Source organism: Solanum pennellii, chromosome 2 (genome assembly GCF_001406875.1).
Source record: "Solanum pennellii chromosome 2, SPENNV200".
Classification (NCBI taxonomy): Eukaryota; Viridiplantae; Streptophyta; class Magnoliopsida; order Solanales; family Solanaceae; genus Solanum; species Solanum pennellii.
The window spans coordinates 59,164,038-59,184,752 of record NC_028638.1 but is presented as its reverse complement, the minus strand read 5'-3'; the positions used below and the strand labels follow the sequence as shown (position 1 = coordinate 59,184,752).

The 20,715-nt window shown below is 33.7% G+C and overlaps 1 protein-coding gene and 1 non-coding gene across 2 annotated transcripts; both read left to right on the top strand.

The window, feature by feature from the left end:
* The first annotated feature begins 1,513 nt into the window (after positions 1 to 1,513).
* LOC107011354 (vacuolar protein sorting-associated protein 52 A-like) lies at positions 1,514 to 18,564 on the top strand. The gene is made up of 21 exons (XM_015210818.2): positions 1,514 to 1,655; positions 4,479 to 4,714; positions 4,829 to 4,890; positions 5,006 to 5,063; positions 5,230 to 5,325; positions 6,610 to 6,711; positions 7,030 to 7,113; positions 8,279 to 8,359; positions 9,108 to 9,251; positions 10,550 to 10,641; positions 11,928 to 12,009; positions 12,745 to 12,927; positions 14,056 to 14,171; positions 14,312 to 14,370; positions 14,786 to 14,886; positions 15,869 to 15,919; positions 16,614 to 16,793; positions 16,878 to 17,012; positions 17,442 to 17,516; positions 17,919 to 17,976; positions 18,049 to 18,564. Exons 2-21 carry the CDS (start codon positions 4,688 to 4,690, stop codon positions 18,351 to 18,353), a joined length of 2,091 nt encoding a protein of 696 aa, XP_015066304.1. The 5' UTR covers positions 1,514 to 1,655; positions 4,479 to 4,687; the 3' UTR covers positions 18,354 to 18,564.
* Positions 9,320 to 9,426, top strand: LOC114076216. The gene has a single exon (XR_003577090.1). It is a non-coding gene; the product is annotated as a U6 spliceosomal RNA (small nuclear RNA).
* Positions 18,565 to 20,715: the final 2,151 nt, after the last annotated feature.

The following is a 20,715-nucleotide window of genomic DNA, read 5'->3' as shown; positions in this document are numbered from 1 at the left end:
ATACATATACAATTAAAGCGAATTGTATAAAATGAAATGTATAAAACGAGAAAGAGAAAGAGACTTGGGCAGAGAATTATATAAAACGAAGTATATAAAACAAATTGTATGATTATAAGTATATAGGACGATTATATACAATTTGAATTTGTATAAAATGAGAAAATGAGAAAAGTAAAAGAGACTTGGGCAGGTAATATACAATTGAATTGAATTGTATAAAACGAGAAAGAGAGAAATTACATACAATTTGAATTTGTATAAAACGAGAATGAGAGAAAGAAAAAAGAGACTTGGGCAGGGGAGTACATTTATTGTATAAATATAAGTGTATAAGACAAAAATATATGTATTTGCATGTGTGTATACAAATTTCTCTCGCTTTATACAATTAGAAACACAATTTATACAATTCTATTGTATAAAGCGAGAGAGATGAGCGACAGGAAGCGAGCGAGAGGGGGAGAGTGACGAGCGAGAATAAGAGGGAGAGAGGGACTAGCAAACAGTTTGCTACAGAACACAAATAAATCAAATGGTAGCTACTATATTTATTTTATATTATTAATTTTTGTCCTTTTATACAATTATTCCAAAAAAATAATAGTAAAAAATAAACTTCATGTACTAAAATATTTGTCAGAAGGATATGACATATTCAAGTGGGCAAAAAAACATTATTTTACTATCCAAAAAAATAATAGGAATCATCTTTCAATATATTTTTGTTAAGAAACTGATAGAATTAATAAAAAATAATAATTTGGTTATGTCTTGACCACGACGAAAAGATCAAAGTCACTTAAAAAGAATAAAGATATAGATAGAAAATGGATCTTTCATTCTTATAATTTAAATTTTGTATGTTGTTAGTTTATATATATTTTTTGCATCATCAAGTAAACTAACTTGCAACAATGCATAAATTTTTGAAATATTTATACAGTAGGTACCGATAATTAGAAATATTATGTAACAAAAAATCATTTTAGAAATATTATATCCAACTATTTAGAGATTTTCTTTAATAAAAATATTTAGGGTGTAGTAATATATATACAATGAGATTCACATTTTACACAATGTACAAAAATGTTGGAAATCTAGCAATATTACGTAGGCTTTTAGTTATGAAAATAAAAATAAAAAATAATTATTTTTATTTAAAATTTTTGAAGCTGTAGTGGTATCTGGCCATATTTTTATAAAGAATATTTAGAGTTTTATACATTCATTCGATTTGATACATTTTTGTTAATAATTTCTTAAAAAAATAGACATAAAGATGAATTTTATACTAATTTTTTAAATAATTCAAGAATGCTTTTTGTCAACATATATAACACAAGAATATACTTTACATTTAGGTTATACTTCAGAATAATTTCACCTAAAAATTCGATATTACATTATTCTTACTTAAAGTAAATTTAATTTTAATCTTAGTAATATGATATTCTTCAATAATTAGATTTTCATTACGGTAAAGTTTATGAGGTAAATGTGATTTCACTACATTGTCCCTCCAAATTATTTCTCTCCATTTTTTCTTTTTAATTTTTGCCCTCAATCACCACACTACTTTTTTCCTATTCAGAGAATTAAATCCCAATCTCGAAATTTCAGATCTCTTCTTGGCTCTTCACGGCTATCAGGTAGCTTCCTTCTACTACTTTTTCCCTTTGGATGATTTACGTGTAGCTTTCTACAACAGCGTCTTCTGGTTTTGTTGTTGTTGTTGTATGCTGTGGATCGATTATGATCTGTTTGCTTTTAAATGCATCTGTTTGACATTATTACTACCGAAACTTCTGTTTCTCTTCGACATATTTTTTCTTATGTTAAACGGGTTATTCTTGTTTGGATTAAAGACAGTGCTTTGAAATGTCACAATTTTCAAAATAGGTATTATAGGGAGAAGTCCTCACCTAGTAAAGTAATTGAAGTGACAACAACAAAGACAAGTAAATCATGTGGTTTTATCATTCCTATCCACGACCTTACAAGGCTTTATTTGAATATCTTAGGATCAAACTAATTCCAGAAAGCTCAAGTATGAAGACAATGACAGTTAATACAGAAGTACAATGGTGAAGTTTGATTTTCTTGTGAGAGTGGGTAGTTCTTAAATTAATATCCCCTGTTCTGTTCGTCTCAGAGCGCTTTTATTTATAGGGCCGAGGTCTCTTGGAGTCCAAGACCTATTGGAATCTCCGTTGAGAAGAAGTGGGTTGCTAATTGACAAATGCCGTGCAGATATGAATCCCAACTAATGCGGGGTGGTTGAGGAGTCAGCGAGACTCTCAATTCTGTCCCCGTTACTTAATCAGTGGATTAAATGAGCATTACCATGGGATGGATGGGTGGAAGTCTACATCATGGAAGGTCATTCACGCCCACACTCAGATTATAGGAGGTCTGAGAATGGTTCTGTGATCATTAACTACAACAACAGACTTAGTGAGATACTGAGATCCCACAAATGGGGTTTGGGGAGGGTGGGTCTACGCAGACCTTAACCCCTACCTTTGTGGGATAGAGAGACTATTTCCGAAAAATCTTCGGCTCAAAAAAGTGATTTTCGAAGTAGGTTCGAGAAATATAAGAGTGAAGAAGATGTGATGAAAATAAGTAATTGAAGAAAAGTAATGACAACAAATGAAAGATAGCCAATGTAAAAGAAAAACAATAGTAGTAAAAATCGGAGGATGAGATAACAGAAGAGTAGTAATGATAATACGATAAGGAGAAGAGGAATCAAATAAGGTGTTCTAAACTAGATTCATGCTTTCTCCCAGAAGAGAGGGAATCCTCTCTACTTCCTACTAACCTTCTGCCTTAATCCTTGACTTCCATGCTCTCCTATTTAGGGCCATGTCCTCGGTGAGCTAAAGATGTGTCATGCCCTGTTTAATCACCCCTCCTCAGTTCAATCATTCATGCACTCATATTAGGTCACTCTTACTAGGAGTTGGTTGTTTGGAGACGATATGTATAAGGAGTCAGAGACATGTTCAACCTCTGATGGAAAGGTTTTATCCTGGGCAGTGAGTGGTGCACATGCTATTGTTGTCCACTACTGGTACTTTCTTAATGCACTGTATATTCCTCCATGATCTGCCATTCCTAATGAAACTGGGGGAGAGAGTCTCAAGGTTATTGGCCTCAGTCAGTTACTAACCGCGAGCATAAGTTTTTTCTAGAATGTTATATCTTGAGGAGTTGGCTAAGATACTGGTGCATTTACCTAGAATAGTCTTTTTTTTTTCTTTTATGTAGCTTCACTTTTTTCTCCTAGAGAAACTGTAACTACCCCTCTGACCCCTTTGGTTCTGCACTTCTGTTTATATACAAGTTGTTACCTATTAAAAAAAATAAAATTATTTCTTTTAGCAGAAAAACTGCTTCTCTTGTTCTCACAAACGTTTTCCTTTATGGCCGAACACTTCAGTTTTCCAAAAGAAAGTGTGTTTGACATCCCAAACGCTTGGTCAAAAAAATGAATTTTTATAGATCTTAGTGCTGTATATTTAATCAATAAAATTATTTAGATATGAGATCTTGAATTTGTTAGACTTTTTAGTTGGTTTGGATATGCTTCTCTAATGAATTTTCAATGATTTTGGTGACTTTGTAAAACATTACTTGTTGGATCACCAAATTAGCAACTCCTCGACATCTCCCTCTCCATGACTAGTTCAACTTTAATCATAAAACTTGTACTAGTTTTTTACTTAAATAAGTAGTATTAACCCCATAAGATTAATAAAAAGTATAACACCTTAAGATATTTTTGTCACATATTAGCAAATAACCCAATAATCTCTCGCTGCGAAGTTCCATATTCAAATTGCTATACATTTTTAATTTAAAGTATAACCATTCATTCTGAACTCGCTTAGTTATTTTGGATAAGTTGAATGTAACTTATCCAGTACTTGTTGGATCACTGAATTAGCAACTCCTCCACATCTCCCTCTCCATAATATGTGTACTAGTTTTCTACTTAGATCAGTAATATTTAACCCCATCAGATTAATAAAAAGTATTTTACACCTAAGATATTTTTGTTACATAGCAGCAAATAACCAAAAAATCTCTCTGCTAAGTTTCATATTCAAATTGCTATACGTTTTCAATTGAAAATATATTAACTACTCATTTTGAACTCGTCTAGTTATTATGGATAAGTTGAATGTACATATATTGTACAGACCCATTTTAGTACAAGCCCGTGTTTACATATAACAATAATAATAACAACAGAAAGTACCCTGATTGGTAAACTGTATTCCAGGGCGTTTTTGACAAAATCACCTTTTGTTCCTTATAAAAGAATGGTTTTGTTGACAAAATCACCTGTGTACCATTCAATGTATTTGTACTGTATGTAGTAAAGCTTGTGCACTTTCCTGGTGATAAAGAAGTCGGAATGCAGTGACTAAACTCTGAAAACCTTTTTTTTTTCCTTGAAGCAGGTAACTTTGTATATTACTACAACAGTACATTTACAATAAGATCATTAAACTCTGAAGACCTCCAAGATCATTTCCAGAACATCATCACAAAGCGGTTTTTTTTTTATTTTTGTGGTTCTATTCTGAATATAGAAATGTTTGATCTGGCTTGCTCTTAGATAACTGTACGGTGTAGATCAGTAGAAAGTTGTTGGTTTGCTCTAGTTGCTATGGTGGATGTGACTGGCAACACATCGGTAAACAGTTGTTTCTCTCGTTTTCCAGAAGTTTCATGCTTTAGTTTGTGCACATTTTCATATCCTTGTGTTGCCTTACATCTGTGAACTTCGGCCAATGCTAATAATGGGCAGAAAACCTCCTTGGATTTGGGATCCTTCGTTGGCGATTTGAACGTTGATGATGAAACTGCCAGGTTTAGTTTCATTTCGTGGACTAGTTTTGCTAATTTTGCTTTAATGCTTGTAATTTTTCATTCTCGATCCTCTATATATGATGAAATTTAGGACATTCATCTTCTTTCTTTCCAGTGATGATATATCCCTTGAGGGACTCGAGGAAGAGTTACAGGAATGTCAAGCTGATGATGTAAGAAGATTATACATTTATGTCTCTCTCTTCGTAGTGACAGCTGAATCTATTTCCGATTAAAGCTTGATATTTGTTACAGTTTTGTCCAATTTTTATCCCCTTTGAGAGGATAGGTTCGGGGACACTGATATTGGGTCTGTATTTGCCTTATTTGTATGCAAAGGTTGTCGCAAACATACTTTCTAAAGGTACAACGTTGCGGGAATACACTAAAGGCGTTGAAAATAATTTACGTCAAGTCGAATTGGATTCTATCCAGGTTTGTTGTCATAATACATTAAACACTGTTTTATCTGTATTTTTTTTGTTTGAAATTGGTATTTGTTTGTGTGTATTCATAACTTGGGAATTTGAGTTGTTTGGTTGTTCCAGTTTGGACGTGTAGATTTATTATGCATTTTGCTTTCTGGTTCTTTATTTTTTTTTTATTTTTTTTTGAAAGAAATGTAAGATATTTTCATTTAACTTATTACCCAGTGATTGCTTATAACAGAAGTCTTTACAAGTACAATGGCTTCCTTGTTTAACTATGTAATGGGGTTCCTTGTTTAACTGTGTGATGGATCAATAAATCTGCATCTTCTTGCATAACCCCTTTCACCATTGTTTATTAGCAGTATTTACCTTTTCCTTTTGCCTTGATAATTTTCTAAAAGAATCTCACTCTTGTCTCCATAAGCATTTGGACCTTAGTCTCCAATTAATCTCTTTAGCTTGCTAGCCTTTTCCCCGTGCAATTGTCTTCTCCATTGTTTTCTTCTTTGACATACTTCCGTTCTCGGTCCTTTTTTATTAGATAAATGATTTTATTAATAACAGAAAAATATCCTGTATACAAGCAAGCAGTACACCAAATAGTAGCGAATTTACAACCTAATGTGATTCTCCATGAAAGACATCCTGTCTTCTATATAAATTGGAACCTCACGGCTTGCATAAAAGAAACTAGAAAAGAGAGTCTGTTTTTCAAATGTACGCCGTCATTCTCTATCCTCTCGAATGCTCTCTTATTTCACTCCATGCTCATTTTTCTTTCAACGCGTCTAGGTTCGAGCACCATATTGTCTTATTTCTTCTTTAGTCTCCTGTGGTTGTTTTCTCCACTTCGTGCCTTCATTTTCCTTGCTAGAATAAGGTCAAGTTTTTCTCGACCTGCACTAACAATACTCAAGTTGTATGTATAATTCAACTTGTGACACATAAAGGACACTTGTCTTCACACATTTTTGATGTGCCAGAAATTTACATGTTGGTATGTGATCAGCATTGAACCATTGCCGATTTCATCGAGCTACTAAATATCCTTGCACTGTAGTTTACAATTTTCTCTTTATCCTTAGTCAATCATCATATTTCTTTTCAGAAACAGATTTAATAAATCTAGTCGTCACAACACAAATTCATGTGAAGCCTAATGAACTTGGGTATAATGACAATACAATACAATTAAATCATACTTATGTGCTAATTTCTTGGGGCAGTGCCTTGTAAATTTGGTTATAATGACATTATACTGATATATGATCTTTTATCAAATCAATAGGATTACATAAAGGAAAGTGATAATCTCGTCTCACTTCATGATCAAATTCGTGATTGCGACATGATTCTATCACAGATGGAAACTCTTCTCAGTGGATTTCAGGTACTCTCCATCATTATCATGTTAAACTGGATGTCAATTTTTTTCCTGCTTGAGAAAATCAGCTATGATTGAGGCTTCTAACTTTGTTTCGGAGATGATATGATTGATAAGTGGTAAAAGTAGGTCGACTTGTTACCATTAGTAATATTGTGGTTTTATTTTGGGGTAAAATCACTATCAGGATTTCTGTCTCTGCCTTCCTTCACCAAACAAAGAAGAAAATGGAAGAAATTAAAGAAATACTACATAACATCTTAAAAGTGAATTTGCCTGTATGTTTTGTCATTAAGACTTGATATTCACTGTTTTATCTGCCAGGCAGAGATAGGTTCTATAAGTTCAGATATCAAAATTCTCCAAGAGAAGTCTATGGATATGGGAGTGAGGCTGAAGAATCGCAAGGTATTATTGTTGATGGATGGACCTTCCTTCACTGTTTATTGTTTAATCTTGGGCTTCCTTTATTTGGTTTCATGTAAGTTACATCTGTAGATTATTAGCTACCTTCTAATTCTGAAGCAATGTTGATACTGACGGCTATTGTTGGAATGTAATTTAATGTTCATATATGAATTATCAGTCTCAATGAATAAAGTACACTAACTGTATTTCATACGTGAATGTTATTATTTGGTCCGAATGTGTGTTATTGACCATTTTCTTTATCTTATACATTTCTAGCTATCTTACTTTTTACATTACTTTCTGTAGAAGACCTTATGAGTAAATCAGTCGTGGATGGTGGGCTCTTTCGCTAAAAGTCTGTCTAAATCTCATCCCCCCTCACACACACAAGTTCTGTCTATTATATTTTTTCAAAAGGCTTCAACACCTCCAAAGAAACAGGAAAATTTCTTGGTAGATTGCCCTTATTCAATGAACAGAATTCTCATCTCTTATTACTTATAGTACACTTTGGTAATGATCATTGCCACCTTCATAGTTTAAGACAATGAATAGGAGAAAACATATATTCTTTTTGCTGTTGCTGTTGTCATCTTTGTAGGTGTGGCTACTGTTACGTGCTAGGATCAGAGCTTGTGTCCTTTCAAATTTTCTGAATACCATTTCCTATTTTTATCTGATATCAATTTGATTTCATTAACTTATGAAAGACTCACCAAATTAGCTGTTCACAGTCATGCAATAATTTACTGGGAATTTCAATTTAATTTCAGTCTTAAGAATAGAACCATCCTGTTATTAGCTTTTTGGTGCAGACTTTCTTTTGTACATGATATGGATGATATCATTGGTCTGATCGGTTCCTTGCATTTTTTGTAAAGCTTCTTCAGCACAACCGTAGTGCTGTAGGCAATTCCAATAAAAGGTTTTAACACTTATCAATAAAATATTCCAATTTAATCTCGTAGACACTTCACTTCTTCTTTATGTTTTTCATGATGTACGTCTTCTTAGACTTATTAGATGTATGTTAGTGCAAATTGGTTATGCTGTGGGTCCACTATACTTTATATGACAACCATATTGAGTGCTGGTGTTTGAGCTAGGAAGATACTTTCCGATGTCTGTAGTGTACTTGCTAAATGGTTATATTATTTTGCAGGTGGCAGAGTCAAAGCTGGCAAAGTTTGTTGAAGATATTATTGTTCCTCCAAGGATGATTGACATAATTGTTGATGAAGAGGTGCTTTTGGCTCCTTGGTTTGTTTGTTCCTCATATTTATTCTTACATTGTATCCTACAGCTATTCCAAGAAGAATAACAATGAGGGAAAATGGCAAATTTGAAGTTCAAGTAGAGAAATAAAGGGGTGAATGGGTCGCCATAGTCTTTCATATGATTTTGAGGACAATGATGTGACATGTTGGGGTGATTGACTGTAGTATGTTGGTTTATTCATTTCTTTCAAGTGATTGTTGATTTAACTTTCAAGGCTTACATTGCTTTGCTAAATAATTTATCAAATTACAATAGAAAACTCATCTTCTTGGTTGTAGTCTTTGTAGACTGTTAACACTGTACTTTCTCGCTTCTTTCTTTTTTCCATCATTTCTCCCTCCTGGCATACGAGTCTACAATAAAACACTGTTCTTTCTGGTAGTTAACTGTTAACGCTGGCCAAACTTTCTCACTTCTTCTTTTGTTTTTCCCTCCTTTTTTGGTCTTTGCTTTGCTGGTATTACATTACTACATTTGATAATGGGGCTTTGTTTGGAAAGTTTCTTCCAGTTGATCATCAGCTCTTCTCAAAAAAATAAAAACAATAATCATCAGCTCTTCCGAACCATTGAAAATATAATACATTAGATCTTTTTCGTTGTCTGTATTACATCATTCTTTGAGATGTTTAATCTTCAGAAATTGCATATTTGAAAGCATTGTTTACTAATGATTTCTAACCTTCCATGCAACATTAAATCAAATGTTTATAGGTTAATGAGGAATACATGAGGACCCTTGAAATTTTGAGTAAAAAACTGAAGTGTGCAGATGCAGATCCCACAGTTAAAACATCAAAAGCCCTGAAAGATGTGCAGCCTGAGCTAGAAAAACTTCGGCAGAAAGCTGTCTCCAAGGTATGTATATGCCGAGTAGTCTAGTGTATGCTGAGTTTCCAAGGTATGTAATGCGGAGTGCAAGGCTAGTCTCTTTGGGGATATCGAATAAAAATTGTACAGTACGAGAACTGAGAAGATTAGCATGTCCTATGCGCAAGGATGTCAGTCAAATCGAGATATGTCCGACTTTTTTTCAATTAAAAAAAAAAAGGAGTGCAAGGTTACAGTGACAACCAATTCAACCAATAAGCCTAGAAAACAAGCTGTACAAAAGTGAAAACTATATCATCACTCATGAAAAATAGGTTATTATCTCAGTACCCAAAAGATTGTACTAAAGGAGAAAAATGGTACCCTTTTTACCCCATAGAGATATTGAATGGAAAGGGGTTCTGTGTTTCCCTCCATAATTTTGAAAATGAACGTTTAAATGCCCTTCAAAAGTAAGTAAATAGATCCGAAACATAAAATTAAAAAAACATCCAGGTAAGCAACGAAGCCAATGTCAGACAGCAATAATATCCTTAGTTCTCATCTGTTTGCTTCACTTCCTGCTCTTGCTCAACCACTGTGTCGCTGCTGGACCTCACCCTATAAACATTTTTACCCGCTAAAATTTCTGTGTTTCCTGGATTCTTTCCAGTCTGCATCTTATCTCTCATTCAATCTGCTCCGTTCCGTAACACTTATTCTTATCTGAAGATTGCTCTCGACTCTCTGAGTAATATCTGTGCTTTCATTTTTCCTGTTGTCTTCTTTCTGAGGATCCTTCTTTTACTGTTCAATAAGTATTCTCCCAGTTTAACGACAAACTTCTTATATATGTAAAAATTTGAAACATTTCACCATTATTTTCTGAGTATCCTTCTTTCTCTGTTCAATGGATCACCCTCCAATTTAATTCTACAGGTTATTATTATTATCAAAATTTGAAACATTTTTGCATCGTATTCTGAATTTGCATCAGCCATAGTTGTGTGTTGCTACCTTCGGTCTATGTGAACCTCCTTGTCTTCCTCGGTCTGTCAAACACTTTTCTCTACATTCTTAACTGGATAACAGAAATAAACTTGTACCTTCTAGGATTTTGATGCCTCAAATTCACACTGTTCTTTTTAATGCACTCGCCTCTCCAAAACGAAGTTGTGCCCTCATAAGGTGATAAATGATATCTAATTATTGTTTTTACTTAATGCATGTGCTTGTTCTTAGTGGGTTTGAGTCGTAATTGGTTTACCAATAAGAAGAGTATTAGATAAGCAAGAATAGTTTTTGTCAGTTGTGACATCTAATCCACTTTCTTGTTTCTCTTTTAGGTGTTTGATTTCATGGTTCAGAAGCTATACGCTTTAAGGAAGCCCAAAACTAATATCCAGATCCTTCAGCAGAGTGTCCTCCTAAAATATAAGTGAGTTGCATCTTCTTTTGGTTTCTATCACACTCCCTCTGTTTAAATTTGTTTGTGTGGTTTTGACTTGGTGCTAAGTTAGAGAAAGTAAAGAGAACTTTTGAATCTTGTGTCTTAAATTAAAAATATGTGGAGTACACCAAAATGCCCTTGAATCTTGTAGTTTTAAATATGCAATGTGTAAAATTGGAATTGAAGAGTTACTGAAAAAGGAAAGGGGCCTTATTTTTGAAATGGACTAAAAATGAAAGTAAGACAAATAATTTGAAACAGAGAGAGTCTATTTGTATTTCTCATTCCTTTCTTCCGGACTACTGATGATTAGCTAGTTTGTTTGTTCACAACGAATTTCCTTCTCTACCATTTACCTGAATGAAAACATCCAAGAAGATCCGTTTATATAAATTATCCCGCTAAACATATTGTGGATAGCAACAATTTTTGTTTGGTTCTTAGCTGTGGTGCACACCAGAGTTTTCGTGAGTGGTATCACGTTTGAAGAAGTGAACAAATCAATAAATTACTATGATAACAAGTGGTGTCATTTTTCATATTTATACCCAATATTTTAGTTTGCTGATATGTATCTAGTAAATTTTTTTGACCAAGCGATTGTCTAGTGACACTGGCTGGGCAAGGTGCATGTGCACTGGTTTTTAGTGCTCCTAACTGCAGTACTGTTTTGTTTAGCTACTATATCCTTGTCAGCTGTTAGGACGTTGGAGAATCTCTAAACAGAGTTACCTTTTAAACAACAATACCGATGAAATTTTGGCACTTCAAGAAGCTTCTTTCGTTCTTTTTCCTTACCTGCCCGTTAAAAGGAGGTATCTTCAAAAAACAGACATGGTTGAAGAGTTGCAATTTTTTGAGTACTGAAAATTAAGGAGTGTTTTGTTTGTGGAAGAGGATAAAGGTGCTTCATTGTTACTCTCCATAGATTCTTTTGAAGAACTTGAAAAAGCTGTTTGGAAAAAAACTTATACAAACAGGTTTTTCCTTTTTAAAACAAACAAGTTCTTAAAAAACTTCGAAAAAATAAACAAAATATGTAGAAACAGAGCCAAATTTATGTGCTATCCTGGTGTTTTGGGGGGCAATACCTTTTATTGCTATTGTGGTCCACTTATATGATATCATGCAGGACAAGTTTTTCTTAAGAGGTCCATAACTTAAAATTATGATGATCATCAGCTTCAATGCTTCCTTCTAATTTCTTTTCACCTTTCAATTTCCTGGATTTATCCAAACATGCAATTGAAGGTATTTTTGCAATTATTTTGCAGGTATATCCTTTCCTTTCTCAAGGAGCATGGGAAGGAAGTGTATCTTGAGGTTCGAGCTGCATATATTGACACAATGAACAAGGTTAAGTTTCACTTTATTTATTCATTTTGAATAATTTTGCTAGCTTAGATGTTTGATGGATTGATTAGTAAAGATTTTGAGTTCTTAGATATGTAACTCATTCAGATCGATGTGGTAACTCTTGACATGCAAGTTTGAAAGAGGATTTTATATTCTTAAGGTCCATGAGTGCTTAACTTGACTGTTCCTTTGGTGCCCATCCTTCAAGATTTAAATCTTTTGTGTATGAGTTCTAAATGTTTTTCCGTGTTGTATGGAAGACGTTAAAACACCTTGTATCTCTCGAGAAAAGACATGACTAAATGACTTAATCTGGTGTTCTGCCTAATGTTTGGTATGCCTTAGTCTAATCAGTCTTAAGCTATTGTCATAGATCTGGGTTGCCCCAACTTATTGTTATATCAAGTATTGTAGCTTCTCTTTCATCTTGTAAGCTCTAGAGACTGTTACCAATCACAGTGATTACATGTACAGGTGATAACAGCCTTAATATGCTTTGGCTAACAAGAGATTGTGCTCTTTCATTTCATTTTTTGTGTAAAGAAAGTCATATAGAGGACACAGAATTTTGGTTGACATGTTGACATTATAATGTAGATCAACTGATCTGTCCTACCCTTTACATATGACATTCATTGCTTTGGTGCTTTTATCAATATATATACTGTTAGTAATCTTAAAAGAAAAAGAGATTGTGCTCTTTCATGAATACTAAAGCAAAAATTTGTGTCCCAGGTTCTGAGTGCACAGTTCCGCGCTTATATTCAAGCTTTAGAAAAGCTTCAGTTGGATATAGCAACATCTAATGATCTGATAGGTGTTGAGACCAGAAGTACAGGTCTTTTTTCGAGAGGAAGAGAACCATTGAAGAACAGGTCTGCAGTTTTTGCTCTTGGAGAAAGGATAAACATTCTCAAGGTTTTCATCTTCTTTCTTTGAGCCTTTATCTTATGACCAAAAAGATTGTCTCTGTATAAATCTGCAGAGTCCAGAGATTACGACTTTTGTGCATCATTGAATGTTAGTGCTTGTTTGAGTATAAAGGTATCTGTAAGTTTCACTCTGGTAGAATTACTTTTTAGTTTGAAGATAACTTTGATTTAGTGCTTTTGGAGGATGCATTGCTTGATGAGTGGAATGCATAACTAGAACTACTGACTAATTCATCAGAATTAGCTTCAGATGTGTATGGTCCTAGCACTTTTAATAGCAGATACTTAATGGAGATACTTATTCAAGGATGATGTGCAAGTGAAGGAACCTATCTAATGCTAAAAATCATATATTCTGTGCTGCTTTGGTTCTTGCGTTTTTTTAGTTATTCTGTAGACTGTCATTGTTTTTTCTTCAAAAATTGCTTATAAAAAAGTCATATTTTCAAGTATTACTTTTTATTGTCAAGGAGAAAGTTCTTTTTAAAATGTTCTATGAAGACTTAGGCAAATGCTTCTCCAAGAACCATATGAGTTGCATCTGGGTTCTTTTTCTTAATTTTTTTTTATCTGGTTCATTCCATGTCTCATTTCTATGCAAACTTTAGCCTGGGTTGAACCTGTATGGGTAGATCATCTAATACCTGCTTCACCGACCTATTTTCAATCTATTGGTTCAAGTATAAAGACAATTGAATGTATGCAACATATTATGTAAGAACTTGCTATACAATTTCATAAAGACCCGGAGCTACCAGATTTCAATATATTAGCCATGGGAACCATTCTAAAAAAGGAGAGATCAGCATTACTTGGTGAAATAACGCTCTTCTAGAATCAATTTGAAGCCATCTGCTAGAGGTTGTGACAATCCGAATGATCCCATTAAAGGCCTTTTCTTTTGTTGCGCAAAGACCACTACTTATGCTCAGCTAGCGCTTGAAATTCTACAAGTAAAAGTTGGTTGAATCAACTATATACTTATTCGATTTTCTATCAACTCTTGATCTGGTCTGATCTCCACCCCATTCATAGGAGATACGCGAAATATTGTAGCAATGTTCATGATGATTAGATGTAAGTATTTATGGCATATACTTTCCACTGTGTTCAGGAGATTGAGGAACCTCCATTAATTCCACATATTGCTGAAGCCAGCTCAAAAAAATATCCGTATGAGGTCCTTTTCAGGAGTTTGCACAAGCTGCTCATGGATACTGCTTCTTCTGAGTAACCTACAATATTCTCTATTTTTGAATTGGATGCTTGATTTGGAATTCACTTTGAAACAGTACAGCTTTCCTACTGACAGAGTAGTGGCTTTCCTTGTTAAATATGTATTAATATGCTTTTTCCTTATATTTGATTAGGTACCTTTTCTGTGATGATTTCTTTGGAGAACAGACCATGTTTCATGATATTTTTGCTGGTATGGGAAGTAGTGAGTTTGAGTAGACATTTCCTTATGTACCTTGCTGCAGATAAAAATCATGATTGTGCTTAAAGTATTTATTGGTAAATAAAAATCAGATTCCAAAAGTATCTTGACAACCCAGATCAACCTGCTTAACAGAAGTTGTATATGCAGTTCCTAGGACTATCAACCTAATCTCATGTTGCTTTTAATTCATTAAATTAAGTAGAGATCTTCTTCTCCGGTTCTCCCAATCTGTATTCTGACAATTCTCAAACACCTTCAGTACATGCTGAAATATAAAAAGGGCTGCCCACTGTACTAAAGCTCCTTCACACATGCTGAAGTATGCAAATGTTAATTTTGATAGGAATTATGCAAATTCTTGGATTTTCAATGAGATTAATGATTAACATTTGTGTGATATCAGGCCCGTTTTCAGTAATTGATGAGCATTTCAGCACAATTCTTCCTAATAGTTTTGATGCAATTGGCTTAATGCTCATGATTCGCATCATACACCAGCACCAGGTATATCCCTAGACTTCTGTGATCGTATTAAATTTCAAAGCAAACACAGGTAGTATTAAAATTCTATAAGAGGAAATTTGTGTATGGGTGAAGTTCCAAGGTTCACTTTGACCACGGTTATCCAACAACAACAAAAAAAAAAACTGGAGAAAAAGGGGTGTACAGGAGAAGAACAGAAGAAATCTGATTAGGTTTTACAACATTGTTGATTCAAATCTGTCTTAAACACAGCAGACACGTGCCATTGTTTTGCGAAAAATTCGCAGAAAATATAGTTGGGAAACTAGATCTTTCTCATGACTCTAGTAAATGTTTGGCAGCAACTTCGAAAAGCAAGGATTGCTGGTCGATTTTATTAGTTGATTGACAGCTTTTAGTAAGTCAAACTTGCTCTAGTTTTTCATTGTTTTGGCGTCTAAAGTATTGCATGCTGCAAAATTGGGAGACACTAGAAGACTCTAAACTAAAGAAAAAAAGATATCTGAAATACCCTTACGAATTGCTAAAATGACAACTAGTACATTAATTTTTTCAAACTTGTTCAAGTTAAAACAATGTTATCCACTTGAGCTTTAAGTTCATATCACTGTTGCACATATCATCTTCTTTATACTAGTTATATTCATACATACTGCTAAAGAAGTTTGTTTAGTGGAATTCGAAGTATTTCAATGAAGTTTTAGTCTTTAGCTCAAATGAAAACATAATAATGATTGAAGCGTACTGAGGTAAAAATGATTCACGATTGGGGAAATCTCAAAGATAAAAAGCAAATGAAATGTCATTTCCTTCTAATCTTCTAAAGCGTATAGAAGTATTTGATTATTAGAGAATTCATTGAGGAATCATGTGTTAAATGAACATGTGTAATGGTCCAATAGCATGCCAAATTTTGTTTATGAACTTGATATGAAAAGTATTGTTATGGCCCTTAATTATTGCTGGAACCTTTTCTTATCGATGGACTGCTTTTATTTCCCAGCTTGTAATGTCCAGGCGCCGAATTCCATGCGTGGATTCATACTTAGACAAGGTATGTATCATCTAATTCACTTTACCACCAAGTCACCAGCATCAATGACAAATATCCATGTTCCTGCCTTCTGCACATGCATGTGAGCTATTTGTGTACAAGTGAACTTGAAGAACTTGCTGTAAATTTCACCAGATACTTATTCACCTGCTGCCTTGTAATGTATGTTCTTGTGTATTTTCCCATTTGTTGCTACTATGTTGTGGAAAAAGGACAATTGCACAAGCATATCTAGGACATGCAGGGTTTCCTGTTCCGAGAGTATGTAATTTATCAATTTGGGATAAAATTAATAATATTACTGTGTTGTGGAAAAAGGACAATTGCACAAGCATAGCTAGGACATGCAGGGTTTCCTGTTCCGGAAGTATGTAATATTATTAATTTGGGATAAAAATCTTCATCTTTTGATTCATGATGTTTGGCTAGACTACATAACTTCAGCAAAAAGAGAATTAAACAGTTTGCTAATTGAATATGTTCAGGTGACCATTTCAAAATGAGAAATAAGGAATTAAGATTCATAATTATAGAAAGTTCAACAAAGGTGAATATAAATGTAAAACAACTCCTTAAGGTCTTTAGAAAGTTCAACATGATGATGACATTGGAACCAAAATAAAATGTTTTCTTGTAGTTTTCTTTCTTTTATGATGGACTGCTTTTCCACTTTTTGCTTAATGAATCTTGGCAGGTCAATATTGCTCTATGGCCACGTTTCAAGATGGTCTTTGACTTGCACCTCCACAGCCTGCGAAATGCCAATATCAGGACTCTCTGGGAAGATGATGTTCACCCACATTATGTCATAAGGCGCTATGCTGAGTTTTCTGCGTCCCTTATTCACCTTAATGTAGAATACAAAGATGGCCAGGTTGGAGAATGTGAAGGGTCCAATCTTTACTTTGTGGTTTACTTGCACTAGACTGGCTTTCATACTTGTTGCTATTTTTTGTAGCTTGAACTGAATCTGGAGAGACTCAGAATGGCTGTTGATGACTTGCTTGTCAAGCTATCACAAATGTTTGCTAAACAAAAGTTGCAAACAGTATTCCTTATAAACAACTATGACATGATAATATCGGTTCTGAAGGTAAGAAATTACTATAGTTTTCTATTCTCCGATAAACAATAAATTAATCATGAAAAGTGCAAGTCATTGTTGTGGATTTATATGGGTAATGCTCATATGCTAGTTGGATAAATGTCCAACGAAAGAAAGATGAATTATAAAGGAAAATGGGGGTCTATCTGACAATTTCCCTGGTCACTGTCAAATGAAAAGAGATAAGGAAGTCATCATTCCTGTTCTTATTACATTGCAAATCTGGATAGTGCCGCTGATTACTTTACTCCAAAATTTAGCAAACCATTAACTGTAAGGGTAACAATATTGACTGTTTCCTATCTAAACATTTGACGCCATTGATAGCAGATTTTATACAAGTTAGAAGTCTAAATTATATTAAACATTTAATACTAGAGAATATAGAACACCAAATAATCTTTCAGTTGCTTCTAGGAAGCTGGTCCAGATGGTGGGAAAATCCAGCAGCACTTTGAGGAGCTTCTAAAGAATAACACAGCCATATTCGTGGTAAGCACACTATTCAAGTCTTGCATTCCAAGAATGTTGAATTGATTATAGTTATGTTTCTCCGACAAACACCAAGCCCACTTTTTCTATTATTGCTTGACTGTGAGTTTCAGTTAGAACGAACCAATAACACAAAGTTCATCTATATTTTTTGTGAGTGCTTGATTTCAAGAGGAATATTTGGTGTTGATTGCAACCCTAAATAGTGGATGCATTTTCCTAGATGAGTATTCTCATTGCGGATGTAATAAGTGTGGATTTGTAATCGACGTTAAATTAACATCCGTAGGAGAGCTCTTGAATGATTTTCAACTCTCTTCTTGATTGTACAAATAGACCAGCCTTTTTAACAACTATAAACTTCAGTTGAAAGGTTTGTTCTTATATTTAATTTTATTGCAGGAAGAATTGCTGTTGGAGCATTTTAACGATCTCATCAAGTTTGTAAAGACGAGAGGGTGTAAGTGTTAATGCTATGCATGTCTGTTTATCTCAAGCCTTCTGAAATGCCCTGATTATTATCTTATTGCAGCTGAGGATCCAAGTACTGGCACTGAAAGACCTATAACTATTGCTGAAGTTGAGCCGATTGTAAAGGACTTTGCAAGCAGATGGAAAGCTGCCATTGAGCTTATGCACAATGATGTGATTACTTCTTTCAGCAATTTCCTGTGTGGTATGGACATTCTAAGAGCTGCATTAACTCAACTTCTTCTCTATTATACAAGGCTTTCAGATTGTATAAAGAGGATAAATGGTGGGTCTACCTTGAACAAGGATCTTGTTTCAATTTCATCGATAATGTATGAGATCAGAAAATACTCGAGGACTTTCTAGGACATTTTTCTCTTTTCATGTCCGTAGTACAGTCTCTTGAATTTGTATTTACCTATAAAAGAATTTCAATTGACCATCACATTTGTTATTCACATTTTGTAAGATTGTATTGACATTTTCTGCAACTTATTAACGTGTGTAATAATCTTTCTGATACTATTTATAATTCGGGCTTTCATTTTCAGCCCGATGGTGATCACTTTTACGGCAACTATTTGTAAACAATCCGCAATTTCAAAACTAGTCACTTTTTATTTTAGGATGTGAAAATGTGTGGTTTTTCCGCTAGACCAGATAAGCTGAGTTAGATCTTTATTTTAATTTTTTTGAAAGGTTTTGGGTGAAGAGCTTGGTATTTAATCTTGAAATTAGTTCCCCTGAAGGTGACGTAAAAAAATCCTACTTGCTCTAATTGAGGTACAAGTTATATCATATGACTAATCAGAAAAATCCAATTAAGCATCGTATTTTATTTCAAAATTATCATTCATTTCTGCGAGGTTAGAATCCAACCAATCACGAAACCGATGAAATTTAGCTAATGTTGGATTCATTTTGAAGCAAAATACTTCTCCTTTCGCCCTTATTTTATTTGACATATCTATTTAAAATATAATAAATAAAATTATAATCCTACTATACCATATTTAATTCTTAGAAGTTACTTTCTCCGTTCACTTTTTTGTCTCATGTTACATTTTTCGAAAGTAAATTTAATCAATTTTTAAAATTAAATTAGATTGCATTAGTTGTTATTTTAAACAAAAAAAAAATAGATATTCAAATATGAAAAGTACTATAAATTGCAATTTTTTGCATATCAATATGATGAAAAAATATATCTTAAAATGTTAGTCAAAGTTCTTACAGTTTGATTCTAAAAATAGAAATCATGACACTTAGTAGTGGACGGAGGGAGTATCTACTTTAGTTGGAATTTTTTTTCCGGAAAATTAACCATAATGACATGAAGATTATGCACTATAGCAAACTACTAATTCAAAATAAATGTTATAACTATGGTTTCATTTAATTCTAATTCATTGTAAATACTTTGTCATTCAGAGAACCTCGCATGCCACTCTGGAATCTCACGTGCCTCTCTCACTTTATACAACAAATGTATAAATTGTGTTTGTGTTTGTATAAAGTGAGAGAGAACTGTATATACAGATACAAATATATATTTTTTCGTCCTATATACTTTAATTTTACAAAAACATATCTTCCCCTGTCCAGTCCTCTTTTGCCTTTCTCTCTTGCTCGCTTTAAACAAACACAAATTATACAAATTACAATGTATAATTTGTGTTGTATAAAGCGAGAGAGATTCGATAAACAAATATTTTAATTCAATTTAGTTGTATACAAATTTAAATTTTATGCATATATACAAACATAATCTTTGATACATATATACATAATAGTTACATATATGATATATATAATTAACTAACCTTCTCCAATTAATATTAGAACACTTTTGCCTAATTTAGTTTTTTTTTTAAGATGATGGTTTTTGACAATGTTTTTGCCCTTTGTGTGGGACATCTTTTGATTATTTTGATTAAAAAAAAGAAGAGAAAATGGTCAAAAGCCCCTCTAATCTATAGTTGGATTTCCAACAATACATTCATACTTTACGGGGGTTCTATCACCTCCCTGAATTTTATAAAACTGAAATTATTACCTCTCTGAAAAGCCACAACCACATCTATATTGATCTGTGAATTTCAGGCGTTCGACACACGGAAATTTAATCAAGTTATTATTTTTTTTCAATTTTCTTATAATTCCTCTCTCTTTTTCCTATACTCTTCCAATTTCTTCAAATCCTAAAGCAATTTCTTTCTCAATTCCTTCAAATTTCTAAAGTAACTTCACTATTGTTTTGAACACCAAAGTCCATCAAAATTGAATTATGAGGAACAAGAGAGAGATGAGAGGAGGTGTGGGAGGATTTTTGCTGGTGTTTTGAGTTTTGCCGGAGGCGACAACAATGGTGGCGTTTCACCGGAGGCAGCAATGGTGTTTCGCCGGAGGTAGCAATGGCGTTTCGTCAGAGGCAGTGACAATGGTGGTGTTTCGTCAGAGGCAGCCACAATGGTGACGTTTCATCGAAGGAAGCAACAATGGTAGCTTTTCACTGGTAGCAATGGAGAGAAGAAAACTAAAAAAAGTGAGGGGAGCGAAATAGAGAGCAAGAACAAGTGCAAATTTTCTCCGAAAAAATGAGGAAGAAACTTGTAATTGGTTGCTTGAGATTTGAGACTGATAATTAAAGGATAAATAAAATAAAAAAAATCTTATTTGAGAGTTCAGTTGGATTTGATGTAAACCTAAACTGATCCCCCCCCCCCCC